The sequence below is a fragment of the Megalops cyprinoides genome, chromosome 1 (genome assembly GCF_013368585.1).
Source record: "Megalops cyprinoides isolate fMegCyp1 chromosome 1, fMegCyp1.pri, whole genome shotgun sequence".
In the NCBI taxonomy this organism is placed as follows: domain Eukaryota; kingdom Metazoa; phylum Chordata; class Actinopteri; order Elopiformes; family Megalopidae; genus Megalops; species Megalops cyprinoides.
The window spans coordinates 73,391,157-73,405,788 of record NC_050583.1 but is presented as its reverse complement, the minus strand read 5'-3'; the positions used below and the strand labels follow the sequence as shown (position 1 = coordinate 73,405,788).

At 37.0% G+C, this 14,632-nt stretch overlaps 1 protein-coding gene across 1 annotated transcript in view; it reads right to left on the bottom strand.

The window, feature by feature from the left end:
• myom2a (myomesin 2a) overlaps positions 1-14,632 on the bottom strand; it is a 55,470-nt gene that overhangs the window by 29,765 nt on the left and 11,073 nt on the right. Inside the window, exons 10-17 of the mRNA XM_036522923.1 lie at positions 13,079-13,240; positions 12,742-12,883; positions 11,993-12,192; positions 9,521-9,574; positions 7,588-7,715; positions 6,926-7,109; positions 3,519-3,693; positions 3,248-3,369 (exon numbers count right to left, since the gene is read on the bottom strand). Of these exons, the coding sequence (XP_036378816.1) occupies positions 3,248-3,369; positions 3,519-3,693; positions 6,926-7,109; positions 7,588-7,715; positions 9,521-9,574; positions 11,993-12,192; positions 12,742-12,883; positions 13,079-13,240 (1,167 nt within the window). The remainder of the gene's footprint in view (positions 1-3,247; positions 3,370-3,518; positions 3,694-6,925; positions 7,110-7,587; positions 7,716-9,520; positions 9,575-11,992; positions 12,193-12,741; positions 12,884-13,078; positions 13,241-14,632) is intronic.

The following is a 14,632-nucleotide window of genomic DNA, read 5'->3' as shown; positions in this document are numbered from 1 at the left end:
CCTGTAAATTCTCAAGTTAAAACATATAGTTAGTAGAGCTGGGTATTGGCAGAGATGTCCTGATCTGATTTGATTCCGATTCACAAGCTAATGGTTCGATTCAATCGGATTTGATTCAATTCCGATTCAGTAGGAATGAGATATGAAATACTATAGCAGCTTTCCATATTTGGAGAGATGCTTAAAAAGCTCTAAAGGGAACACAAATTTACAAATGCAGAGTCACTGGAAACAAATTGTGAAAATCACTAAAGAAAGGGCCAAAGGCTTGTACAGTCATGCGCCGCTTAACGTCCATTCGGACAACGTCCGTAGTCCCATAAGGTTATAATAAAGTTTTAAAATCCTGATCGCAGAACGGGACGTAGCGGACATAACGGGATGTAGTGAAGGCAACGCTTTCCGCACGCAACACGTGTATCTCATGTCTCTTGGAAATAAAGCGATTGCGCTGCCAGGCGTATAATGGTACAGTACATGGTACACAGCGTTTATCAAACCTCTCCTGGCGGCCCACTGTTCTGCGTATCTTCTATCTGTCCTTGCTGCTTGATTAAATCAAGTGTGCTCAGCTAATCAAAAGTCCCACTGATGAGTTCAGTCAGGTAGATAGAGCAAGACAGAAAATATGCAGGACAGTGGGCCGCCAGGAGTAGGATTGAGAAACACTGCCATATAATACGTTTTGATAATCATAAACGCCTATGCTAATGTTTTATGTATATACTGTAATGTACTTTCTATCGGTGTTTTAATGTGAACTTTGCATACTTACACTATATACGATAAACTTTTTAATTGTTTGCTTCGACTCGTAAGCAGCAGCATCCAATCTCGTGCCTATTCCATATAGGTTTGCGAAGTATATAGTATGGTGTTCGCACAACGTTCAAATCACATAACATCCTGTTTCACAGAACGTATCGTGGACGTTAAGCGACGCATGGCTGTATACCAAAATCTTTTTATTTGAGGAACACATGGTTATAGGTCCTTAAAAACAAAACCAACCTGTATTATTGCCTACTTATTAATGACACGAAGCAGCAATGTGTTTGCATTAGTTAGCTCAGGGAAAGCTGCTTTGTAAGGTAGCTACAGTGACTGACAAAACGTAGCTGCCTGCCAGTAGCAACTCTGCAATTGTGAACTCTTGCCAGCCTAATATGAACAACTAGCTAGCTACCTACCTAGCAAACGAATATGAATAACTACGTTTCTCTTGAATTACATTGCATTTGTGAGCAAGTGCTGCTGTTCAGTTTAGCTAGCTAGTTAGTTAGGTACCTAGGTAGTGGTTGTGCACTGTATTAAAGTTAAAGCTAAAAAGCTGTGACTGCAGTGCACATATATATGAATATGTATACCAGGCATCTCCACGATTTCGGACACCCTTTTCCACTCATCAATTTTATTTATATCTCTGTACGTATCAAGAGACAAATTGTAGAGTATGAGGAAACCCGACACTGCCACGATAAGCTTCTCCTCCATGTTTGACTGGAACCAGAACGTTGGATCATTCGTTTCAGCAACGTGTGTCACGCTGCCTTCGCTGTGTCGCATCGCTAAGTATGTGCATAAAACAGATCTCGAGTCTAATCTATTTTAGCCCCACCTAGTTGGCTTTGCAACGGCCACTTGTCTCTTGTCACTGTACATCGCCAACTCTCATTGAAAATGAATGGCATCCGGTCGCTTTGTCTCTCTCCTGTGTCGTCCGTGTGACCGTAGGGCTAGCCACGGTGAACACTGAGAGGTCGCATCACAGTAAAAAAAAAAAAATGATGTAACAGGTTTTCCTCTATGCGTTCGCAGGTTGTTAAACGCTAAAAGTTAAACGAGAGAGCGACATCTAATGGGCGGACTAGTAATTGCCTTTAATACGACAGTTAAGGCTATGTCAGAGCCCGTCTATTTAATTCTCTGCCTATGTAACCATTTCGGAAATGAACCTAGAAAACCGGAAAAAATGCATATTAGCGTAAAAGATCGATCTATAAATTTTATAGATCAATATTGAATCGGACGAATTTTTAAAAACGATTAATCGAAAAAACGATATTTTTGCACACCCCTAATTTTAAGGATCCACAAATATTATATTATTATAAAAATATAGCGAGAAAAAGTGCCCGAGTTACCAACATTAGTTAATCAGAAGTTAATGTCAGTTTTTAGTTGCAATGAAGAATAGGTGACATTCTGCCGAGATTGTGAACCTGGAATTGTGGAAAGCAGTCACAGGGATGTGTATTAATAAATAACACAATAATAAAATGCTTGGTACATACCAATCTTGACTCCTTTGTCTAGATGGAATAATCATAATAAGCAAAAACTGTTGAAAAACTAGAGTTTTCATAAACAATAAAATGTTGATATACAGAAAAAGGACTTGTTGATTTTGTACCCAGTATTTCAGCACTAATTATTTGTTATTATCAAGTTATTTGTAAAAAAACTTCATTCACTCAATTCCCTAAAAGCAATTCACCAAATTAGATTCAGATCTATGGTTTGCAGATGTGAAGATTTTTATAGGATAATTGTGATTTTCATGTTTTTATACACCTGTAACTATAGGTGTAAAACAACATGAAAACTGGGAAAAAAACACCATGACTGCAATATGCTTGAAAGAACAATTTAGATGCTGAGGGTAGGACTATCAATGTATGGAGTCAACAGACATTGGTTTGCAATAGACACAATATCATATTGCAATACATTCAACTCCTTATTGACAATGGCTAAGGCAGCCATGCATCATTGTCTCCACCTAAAACTGGGATGTATGAGGTATGCTTGTGATTAACATCTTCCTATATCCAAAAGTGAGGCAGAAAAACTTTAATGTTGCTGTAGCAAGACAGCTCCTATACAGGAAAGAGATGGCTGAAGGACCAGTGTTAGGCTGACAATACATTGTGTCTGGTGAGACAGATATTCAAGCTGGTCAAATTTAAACTGGCAATATGTTAATATGCCAATTTACATGAAATGCATGAATGTAAGCAGACTGTATTGCTAGATGCAGGCCCAGATTCCTTTCACATTGCGTTGTGCAAGTGGACTGCAGGTGCAGCAGTTTTGGTATTGTTGCAATATGTTGAGAATTTTGTATGAGATTTGTATAAATATATTTTCAATATATTAATATATAAGTTTATTTTCTAGAAACTTCTATTGCTTACATAAATAACTATTTCCAGATATGTAATTGGTTTCTGTTCTCTATACTTACTTAGGGCAGCTTCAACCAAGAGAGGAGCAGACTCCTGGGATTCATCACTGAGACCAAAATCATTGACAGCTTGCACACGAAAGACATACGTTTCTCCAGCAGTCAATCCATGGACCACAAACCTAACCAAATGAAAGCAACAAAACTCTAAAACTTCTACTCATAACATCAATTATTATTTGCATGCTTATATATCTTTTAAATGTAATGTTATGAGAAATACTAATATATCTTTGTAAATATTTGAAAAGTTTTTTTACAACTAGAATACCTGGTGTGTTTATATGGCTTGTGGTTGCATGGTGTCCATGTCTTTGTTCCCTCTACGCAGGCATCAATGTAGTAGCCTATGAGGTTGTTGGGACTTTTAGGGGGTGCCCACTGCACAAATGCTGATGTTTTTGTGTTCCTTGTAGCAACAACTTGACCAGGAGCCGAGGGGACACCTGCATGAACACAGAGCAGATTTTGAGTTTTAATCAGAGAGTAGAAATTGGAATTATTCTTTTTAGTATAGACAAATGTAGAGTAAGGGGAAATCCTCATCACTCAAAAAGGTTAGGGTTTTTTCTGCATAGACATAGGCTTGTAGAATGAATATTCTAAAAGATTTATTTACTCAATAGTTTAACATTGCAGCATATTTCTTATAATGGGCAGTGTAAAGTGATGCGCTGTGGATAATTGTATATTGCCTAAGAAAACCACACCTCCCTACTCAAAGCCTGGTGGCCGATCAATTTTGTCAGTTATTACTCCCACTTTATTTATAAAGTGGGACTTATAAAATGTTTTTCAACATTTCTGCATGAAACAAGTCAAGTATGATTTTTTTTTTTTTTAAGGAAAACACCACAGTGTACTTGATTCAAAATGTTCCCTTCAGGTAAATGAACAATACAGCAGAAGCAGTGTTTTTATACATGGACCAGTCATCTGAATTACAATATTTGGTACTGTTGAATTCTTTATATAAAAAAGTCAGTTTAAAATCTAATGTTTAGGAATTTCATGCAGTCATCTGTGTGCTGTAACAACCCCCACAGGAACTGGTTGAAGCACCTGTGCAATGATGGAGAGGAAATTTTCAGTGATGTGAACTAGTTAAGATGACCAGCTAGCTAGCTGGCTTGCAATGTGGCCTTGTATACCTTCCGACTGCTCTTTCAGTTGTGAATACTGAATTGTGTCAGTATTTCATGGCTCTGTCACCGTCCGATATTATTGCAACAGTATTTTTACAATGATCCTGTTAATGACTCAGAGTCCATGTAGACTATAATATAGCCAAGCCACCTAACTAATGAGCTGTTGTTTCAATTATGTTGAATGTTACTGTGACTGAATCGACATATCCCTTTTGAAACACCACAGTGGTATATTTTGTATTTGTTAGATAGCTAGTTAGCATTTTCAGATAAAATGAAGTGGGTCTACTCTACATTCCCAGCTGTGTTATATAGGGTCACATCACGAAGACTTAAAAAAAAGCAAATGGTAAAAGTTTGCAGGATATGGCAAACACAGTGCAACAAGACAACTGATAGCCAGTTAGCAGAGTGCTCTACCTTGCTACATAAAATATTGCCTCTGGCAAACCACTTTTGCAGAGCAGGACTTCAGTTTGTATTGCGCCATGACCCTTTAGTTTGTATTGTGCCATGACCTTCTTATGGAGAATAAGATTTTCTCTGGATAATCACATTTTTCCATGTATTCATATCAAATTCAGTAATGTAATACAAGTACAAATAAGTGTGCAGTTACTTTTAGGAGCTAGCAAACCTGGCAGTCAGAAAACTGGGTTAGCTAGCTATCTAACTTTAACATTAGTATTAAGAATCTTATATAATGTCATAATAACTAATCAAATTATGTTGTGAAGGCTGTTTCACTTTGTGAAGGGCACAGATTGATCTGATCTGATAATTCGCTAATGTCATCTGATAATTTGACTTGTTTGTATTTTGGTATCTGTAAGATGTTTTTTATTTGTATTCAAATACAGACAGTCACTTTGTAATTGAAGCTACATTTACCAACCTGAGCTGATCTGGATAGCTATCTAGTATATGCTCTGCTTGTTTCTTTTGACATAATTGTTAAAGGTAAAAAGCAAGGAGGAATATCACCCAGCATGAAGAAGGGAAGAGCAGGAAGTTATATATTTGCTGCTGCTTGATCTTGATCTCATGAATTGATCTTAACCTCTCTGTGTCTCCATCTTGTTCAGGCAATAAAATGACTAATAACTGCTGAGTATGAATTAATTGAAATTATAAACAGGTAGTCAAGTGACTTGTAGCAGTGAGGCATACATTTTGGGAACACTCTGCTAGATATTGCAGCAAATGTAATAGGGTTATAAACTGATGAAACCAGATTCCATAGATGAGCCCATTTTCTGTAAAAGAAAAAAAATTCCAGGATTGCAAAATGACAGAAAAACGTTTTTAGATAAGTTAATTAAGTCTAACTACCTATCTTCAGCTAACATGATGTGATCACATTCTTCATGTCAGAGAAAACCCTTCTTCAATTTGCACAAACCTGCTTGCTTTGGCCTGTGGTGTTGCTGTCATTTGGGCTGTGCTACTGGGGTGTTTAACCTTCTCCCCATGAATATAATATAATATAATATAATATAATATAATATAATATAACTATAACTATACAGGCTCAAGATTATATCTTTGAAAAAATATGTCAGCTTTCTCTTCTATCTTCCCATTCCTCCTCTATTCATGTTTGTAGACTGTTGAATTAAAATACATTAAGATTTGAGGGATTACCTGGTTTGCTGCGGTATTTAGCTCAATTTATTTTGTCTACAACAAGTGTGAGTTTGGCATTTAGCAAGCACACATGGCTTACCATAAGCAGCTGGTTTAGCTGATTAGCTAGCATTAATAATGATAATTTATCTTCAAAAATACATACACTGACTCAGACTAAACTATACCATCACATCAAAAACATAAACCTTATCTGGTTAAACAGGCTCCAAATAAAAACACTTTTCACATTAAAATGTACCAACAACCAATGCAAGGAAATTATCTGTCTAGCTAACAGGTCTGCCATCCTACCCTACATATGTGTAGTTGAAGCTTCTGCTTTTGCTAGCCAGTGAACTTTCAGGTTAACAATTAAAATTAGTGAGCTAGTATGTTGCAATCAAATGGGATGTCTTTCTAGGAACCATTTGAAGCATTTTGTTATCTTATTAACTTTAACCTGCTGTCTGTTAAAGATTGTTCCATACTCTATAGCTACAGGTTTCTCTTTAAGCTGAGCTATGCCAGTTATCTCACACAATAACTGTGGATATGGTGGTAGTAGCTATTAGACAGTGCACTTTGAAAGAAGACTTAATGCTGTGAAGGTTACAATAGTGATGCTATCTGAAACCTAAACACATTTCCCCCAGTGCTATAAAAGGGACAAGAGCACGCTGTGTTATTTAGGTTGATGAAAGACTGTGATTTCTAATATTTAAATTAGCAATAGTTTTTTTTTTTTAAATAACTGTTAATGACTACTTCATGCAATATACGTACCAACATGCCTTTCCGTACCTAAAAAGAACATGTTAAACACAATCTTGTTTAAGGCATCACCACAGGAATGGTTTCTTGCAACAGGTGTTAAACATTTAGAAAAAAAACACATTTTTACCCAGTGGTTCCTGCTTTTTGATAGGTCCTGTGGGTACGGAGGCCTCACTGGTGCCATACTTATTCACAGTGAACACACGGAACAGATACTGTTTACCGTCTTCCAAGTCAAACACAGGGTAGCGGGGGGATCTCAGCTGCACCCCAGTGTTAATTCTCTGCCAAGCTCCACTGTCAGGTACAGACTAGAGGACAGCAAAAGGAAAAATAGGTACTTAGGAATTATATAAGCTGCATGGAAAGACCTAAATATGCAACATACACATACAAGGGAAAGTATAAGCAATTATTGAAGACAGAAATATTATTCTATTATAATATACCAAACATATAAAATGGAAGATGCTTAATGTTTAATGCATACCATCTTTTGCATACCAATATGTATTACCTTGACAATACATATATATTTGCAGACAAGACAAAAGCTGAGCATCCATGTATTTTTTAAAGCAAAATGATGTTTCTGTGAAAAAGCCCAACTGTTTTATTAACAAGGGGACTTCCTTATGCAATAGAACTTCACAATAATCAATGACACTCAGACAACTCAGAACTGTTGTGGGGCAATTAACTTAAACTTTAACTTAAAAATTAAATTAAAAATTCTGGCAAGCCAACATATGAGACAGCTCTTGAATATTAAGGTAAATGGTCCCAAACCTTCTCTATGAGGTACCACACAGGCTCCCGTCCACGGGGATGGGGTGGTTCCCAGCTGAGCACCACAAATGAATTGTTTGTTTCCGAAGCATGGACATTTGTTGGAGGTCCAGGTATCTTCACATGACCTACCCTCACAAGAAGAAAATCAAGGGTAAGATTAGCAGAGCTAGCTTAGGTAGGTCAGTAAATCAGAAATGTACAGTCCAGTACCAGATGTAGTTCTGGCTAAGTTTTTTTCTGTTTTGCAGCCCATATTTTTATGTCTATTTCAGACATTAAAAAGCAGTGCTCCTCAGAGTCGAAAAAGAACATCTTAGCCCTGTCTGATTTAGACCTCTCAGCCCTAAGAGCTAACAGTAGTGATCACAGCATCAAAGTTTGCCTTTGCTTTTCCGTAACACATTTGCAGAATTGTTTACTCAATTTTCCAAAATCCTAATCACAGTGATATACATTAATTTTATTACAGTTCTCTATATTTTAATATTGTTACATTTGAAAGGAGCGATGTAGTGACATGTCAATTCATATGTCAACAGTAGCTTTCTTTGCAATTAAAATGGTAGTTGGTTATCTAGCTAGGCTATGTTAACTGCATTTTATAGGCCTGTATACACTGAGGATCACAAAAGAAACAATGTGTAAATGCTGCTGCTACTGCAAAAGAAAAAATCTTAAAATGCCTGCCACACAGGGCATAGTACCATTATCATAAAATTCCCTGAAATTACATTTTGAATTCCAGGGTTATGTAACGCTCATTGCGCCGTTTGAAGTTGTTGAAGTTTGCTGTTTGAAGGTGTATCGTATTAGTTGCCCTATAGGCTGTAATTGTACAAATCTGATAGTACTGTGTCCTCAAACAGACCTTGCTCTCAGCTGAGAACTGTCTCAATGTGGAACTGTACACATCCTGTCCCCGTACTGTCGCTATACTTACTGTATGCACTTTTGTAAGTCGCTTTGGATAAAAGCGTCTGCTAAATAAATAAATGTAAATGTAAATGTAATGACCATCTGTTATGGATTTTTGTTTACCTTGTGGAAAATTAATTCATAAGGAAATGATTCGCAGACTATAAGTGATTTAAAGTTTGCTTCAAGGCTATTATTTATTTTGATAGCCTATTTGTTACTAAATATTTTAGTGTAATGCATGAAAATGTCATGAATTGGCCCCTGTGTGCAAAGAGAAGCAACAACACAGATGCTGATAAATTTCACTGTGCCTTTCTCTTTTGCACTTATTTTGCTCTCTGTTTTGCGCTTGCATTTATCTGCATTTTTGCAACGTTCCCACCCTCATGTGTAGACAATTTCACAATACAAGACAGAGAGAGTACATACAGTGGAGAAATACAAATTGAAAATGTTGAATGGAAATTTGGAAAAGTAGGGAAATACAAATTCAATTTGTTGGCTATTGATATTGCTCCATAAAAGCCTGAAGTGTCCCCTGAACAATTAAATGCTTCAAAAAGCCTAAACTTGGTAAAGAAGCTGATTATTTAAACCAGTGTTTCTCAACCCCCTCCTGGAGGGCCCCCTGCCCTGCAAGTTTTAGATCTCTCTCTGCTCCAGCACAGCTGATTCAAATGATCAACTCGTTATGAACTCCTGAAGCTGCTTAATAACAAACTGATCATTTGAATCAGCTGTGTTGGAGCAGGGAGAGATCCAAAACATGCAGGGCAGGGGGCCCTCCAGGAGAGGGTTGAGAAACACTGATTTAAACGATGCATTACAAATTATCATTTGATTCTTACTTACAGCATGTCCTTCTAAGAACAAATACAATAAATGAATATTTTTTTGCTTTAATTAAGCAAAGGATAATTACCATTAGTGTGTGAATTAAAGGTAGTAACTTAGTTAACAGAAAATATGTAGCACATCCAGCTAAATAGCAACATAAAAGTATTGACACTACCTTCCAGGTCATCTTGATAAATCACAATTTCACGTGTTCCACCCAGCTTTATCACTGGCATAACAAAGAGACAGAAAATTATTGATGGTTCTGTGTATTTAAGGTATAATAAAGTGAAAGCTATGTTATAACAATGGTGTTTTTGCCTTTTCTCCATTTTTATGCATGCACCCCTTTGGAATAATCAATTTTACACGTCTTTGGGCAGCACAGTGGCTCAGTGGTTAGCACTATTGCCTCACAGCAAGAAGGTCCTGAGTTCGAATCCTGGCCATCCTAGGTCCTTTCTGTGTGGAGTTTGCATGTTCTCCCCATGTTTGCATGGGTTTCCGCCCGGTGCTCCAGTTTCGTCCCACCATCATCAAGACATGTATGTTAGGGTTAATACTCCTGCCAGTGCCCTTGACCAAGGCACTGGCAAAAGAACTGGAGTTGGTCCCTGGGCACTGCACTGTGGCTGCCCACTGCTCCTAGCTCCTGGTGTGTGTGTGTGTGCCCACTGCTGGTGTGTGTGGGCTCCTGGTGTGTGTGTGCTCACTGTGTGTAGGATGGGTTAAATGCAGAGGATGAATTTCCCTACAGGGATCAATAAAGTATACAATTATTATTATTATCTTTGCTTGGTGCACTCATACAGAACTGATGAAGTACAACAGGGCCCTGTTTCAGAAAGTGGGTTTAGTGAAAACTCAAAGTAAGTTGACTCAGAGTTGAAGGAAACTCTGGGTTTTCGGTTTCACAAAGCCAGTTCAGCTTAACTGTTGAGTCAGTTACTATGGCAACATACTCTGTGAATCTAACCTGCTCAATGGCAGGTTTTCTTCAACTAACCCTGAGTTTCTCCTCCTCTTTAGCTGAAGCCTGCAGACGGAAGGAGGTGTCAGACATGGCGTGTCCTTTTCTTGAAGACCCAGTTGATATTGAAGCACAAATACTCCACAGAAATCTGTGTCAGGAGAGGGTGATCAGACCCCGCTTGGATGTTTTATCATTCCCTGATGATTATCTGTTTGAGCATTTCCATTTTTCTGCACTAATCTATCATTTATCTGAACAATATTCTCAGCCCTCATTTCATATGACACATCGTTTACATGCTCTCTGTTCGGAACAAATTCTTTATGTTGCACTTCGTTTTTTTTTTTTTTTTTTGCCAACGGGAGTTTTCTATAACATTGGTGACGCTGGGCATATTTGCTGTTTAATACACTATGTAATTAGGCTAAACAACATCACATTTGCTTGTGATGAAATTATACCTTAAATGTTTGAACTATATTTTTATATTTCATCTTCAGTTGCTGCCAAGTAGGTTTTGTGCCTGTTGGGGTGTGTATTAAACATACACATGTGTGCGCACGCACACACACACACACACACACACATATATATATATATATATATATATATATATATATATATATATATATATATATATAAATATATGTGTGTGTGTGTGTGTGTGTGTGCGAGCTATATATATATGTGTATATGTGATATATATGTGTGTGTGTGTGTGTGTACATACACACACACACATATACACACACATAATAAAACATTAACACACATTATAAAAATTTTGAATAAGTGGAACACTCAAGATAAAACTTTTTTTTTCAATTAATACTCACGCATTGACTCAGTCAGCAATTTGCTGCTGCTACTATACTATATACTGTACTATATATACTCATATTCTGCATACGCATTTATTAATATTTCTAACTCCACTGGGGAGAAGTAGGAGGATCTAGCCCTTTTTTCTCCTGTTGCCATGACGAATCATGTTATCTGCGTTCCATTGATGAGGGCTTTTTATCTCCTCATGCACGTGCTGTACTCAGGGTTAACTTAGAGTTGATTGAACTACTTGTTATCACTTGTTCTGAAACCGAAAACTCTTGAGTTTGACAGCTCAGAGTTAGTCAACCCAGAGTTCAGGTTTAAACTCAGAGTTTGTTAAACCTGCTTTCTGAAACAGGCCCCAGGTGCAATTCTCCCACACTTTTATAATATGAGTCCTGCAGTACATCAGGAAAGCAATTGCCGAATTAGTGTATCTCCATGACAGTGGCTGAGTGACTACTCATTAGGTGCATTAGAGAGGCAGCCTGCCAACATACCCTTACCCAGACCCCTATCCCGAGAGAATGAGGCCAGTTTGTTCCACCATTGTGGGTCACTGGTCACTGTGCTAATTTTGTGGCAGGGGCTGAACTCATTTTGTGGCGATCAGCCTGCACTTGGAACAAGCACCTAAAACGACTTAGCTGCTTGGGATCCCCACAACCTTGATATTTTAAAGAAATATCAAGGATTGCTTTTATATGGCTGATAATGTTAGTTTCAAGCATGACAGTATATGATGTTAAATCCAAACATGAAAATTGCAATAATTAACAGTAATAGTTTTCAGGAGAACTCCCAGGACTTCACATACACTTTTGATGATAACCAGGACCTGCTTACCTTGCAGTCTTTCCACATCCGTAGGGTCCAAAGCAACAACTCGTTGAGAGATTCTAGATGGCCTGCTGATGCCCGAACTGTTCACAGCACGCACACGAAAGTGATAGGAGTGTCCCTCAGACAAACCGTGTACTGGGTATTTACAGATTTTAACAGGGGAGTCATTACATTGCACCCAGGTTTCAGTTCCAGCTTCACATCTGACAAAAGAAAGGGAATCAGGGGTGAGGGACAGATGTTGCATGTAAATAATTATTAAAATGAAAATTGAATAGTGATGCAATTAAACACTGGCATGATGTTGATTTTTTGTTCAGTTTCAGGATTGACATTGTTAAGAGCCTAAGGAAATCACCCATTTGATGGATAAAGTATCCCATAGTAATCGAATCAACATGGATGCTTTTCATTAGTTTTCAATTTATGAAAAATCAAAAGATTTTTAAAGTTAATACATATACTTTTCCTCAGTATTTTCAATGTAAATCCATTCTCCAGTCATAATAAAGCAGCTTAAAAATGACAAAGTTGTAGTTACCTGAAAATTTGATTATAAATAAGTTCAAATGCATATTTACATGACACTGTTATATAATGTATATATGAAATAGTATATTTCATTCATGATATTATTACATTTCACATTATATGTTATGTGTTACAGAAAAAATAAGGTAATCAAGTTTTTGCATTGAGTTTGCGTTGGGCTGAAAACATCTAGAAACTCTTAAAATATTGCCACAGTTAACCTATCCACGAAGTATCCAATGATTGGCCCCTCGGTGGTGGTGTTGGGAGGCTTCCAGGTAAGGAAGACGTAATCTCGGTTGGCATCACGGACCTTGATGTCCATGGGGGCACCTGGGGCTCCAGCGACTGGAACAGCAGCATCTTGAAAACACATACAAAGCACAGATTTTAGATGTATTTTTAAGCAGCCATTCGATAAAAATAAAATACACTGCAGTGAATTACATTTATAGGTCAGCAGTATCATATGTGAAGATCAACAGGAATGGTTGCAAACACCAAATAATTTATGTATATAAACTGCACATACAACAAACTGCCGAAATGGTGCCGTACCTTTTACAAAGACATATGCGCTGTGTTCAGTAGTTCCACTCTTTGTCCACATGCGGAGGGTATACAGGCCTTCATCATCCTTGTTGAGGTGAGGCAAAGTCAGCTGGGCAGTGCCACCTCCACACTTTATCTCAACCCATTTTGATTCTGTCAGCAGATGATCTTAAGAATAAAAACAAGGGTCCTCAAAAACTCTGGCTTTTATTCAGTGTTCCATTTGAAAGAATTAGAATTGAAACAGCTTGCAAAAAATACTGCATGATTGTATGTGAGTGAGTCATAAAAAGTCCACAGTCAAGGGAATTGTGGGTTTGATATTCAGTTCTTATTAGACTGTTGCTGCCTATAGGCTTCCCAGCAAAGCAATGAAATTTACCATGGTTCCTCATGGATTTTCCTATTTTTTGTGGCATTTGTCTTCATTACATTCAAATGTAAAAGTAATTTTTTTGTTAATGCATGTCTTTATTACTCTAGCTAGCTAGCAGGCTACAGTAGTTTAGCCAAGTTCTCGCAGACACGCTCTCCAAGTGGGGACCAGTATAAAGCTCAAAGTTTATCTTACTTGGCTGGATGGACCACATGCTGTCTAGAATTGTAACTAGTTAGCTAGCTAGATTGGTGCATTATTATTTAATCTAATTCAACACTGTTTTATCTTGCATATAAAATGACTTGGAACAGCTCAAATTGGTCATCATTTTGATGAATCAACACCTTGTGAGGGTGTTTTGGTTACTTGTACTGAAATGTTTCTAATAACCTTTACTTCTGTTATTGCCCTTTATATATATTTCCATAAAAATAAAGAGTCGACAAATAATAAAATTGGATAACACTCCTTGAAAACCTCACTTTGAAAGTTAATTTTAAAACGGGGGGGTCAAATTGTCCCTACTAAGAGTCCTTCAGTGTGTAATTAGGGACCTATTGGGAAAAACAGTGTTATGATATCCAATACGTTATTCATAAATTAAAAGCAATAAACAGAAATAAACCCTCATTTTAGAATAGGGGGTCAAAATGTCCTTATTGATAGCTCATTGCTGTCTAATTAGTGACTGATTTGTAAAAAATTGACAAGACATTGTTAATGGCTAAATAGTGTGTAATATTAAAACCTCATTATGCAGCTCTGTAAATATGTACACCCATACACAATATTTAATGAATAAGTAGAGAAATAGTACTATATAATAATGAGCATCATTAACATTAACATTAAGTTTTTTGATAATAATTGACTTATGACAAGTACACAAAACAAAGTAATGAAAAGGCCTCAAAAGTCCTTAATTATGATTTATATTGCTCTAATAACTGACAAGTTGATGATTACTTCCTGGCTTAATAGCAGTTTATTAATGTATTGTTATGGACTGCTAAAATAAAGTGTTATCTGAAAGTGAATCACACTGAACAGTTATGTTCTGTGTCTAGCACAATTTTGATATGTTTATCCACAGAGATTCAAAAGACAAATTATTAGTGAAAGTTCCCCATTATAGATAGATCATCCTCTTAGCTGTATTAAGCTTGACAAAGAACATTTTA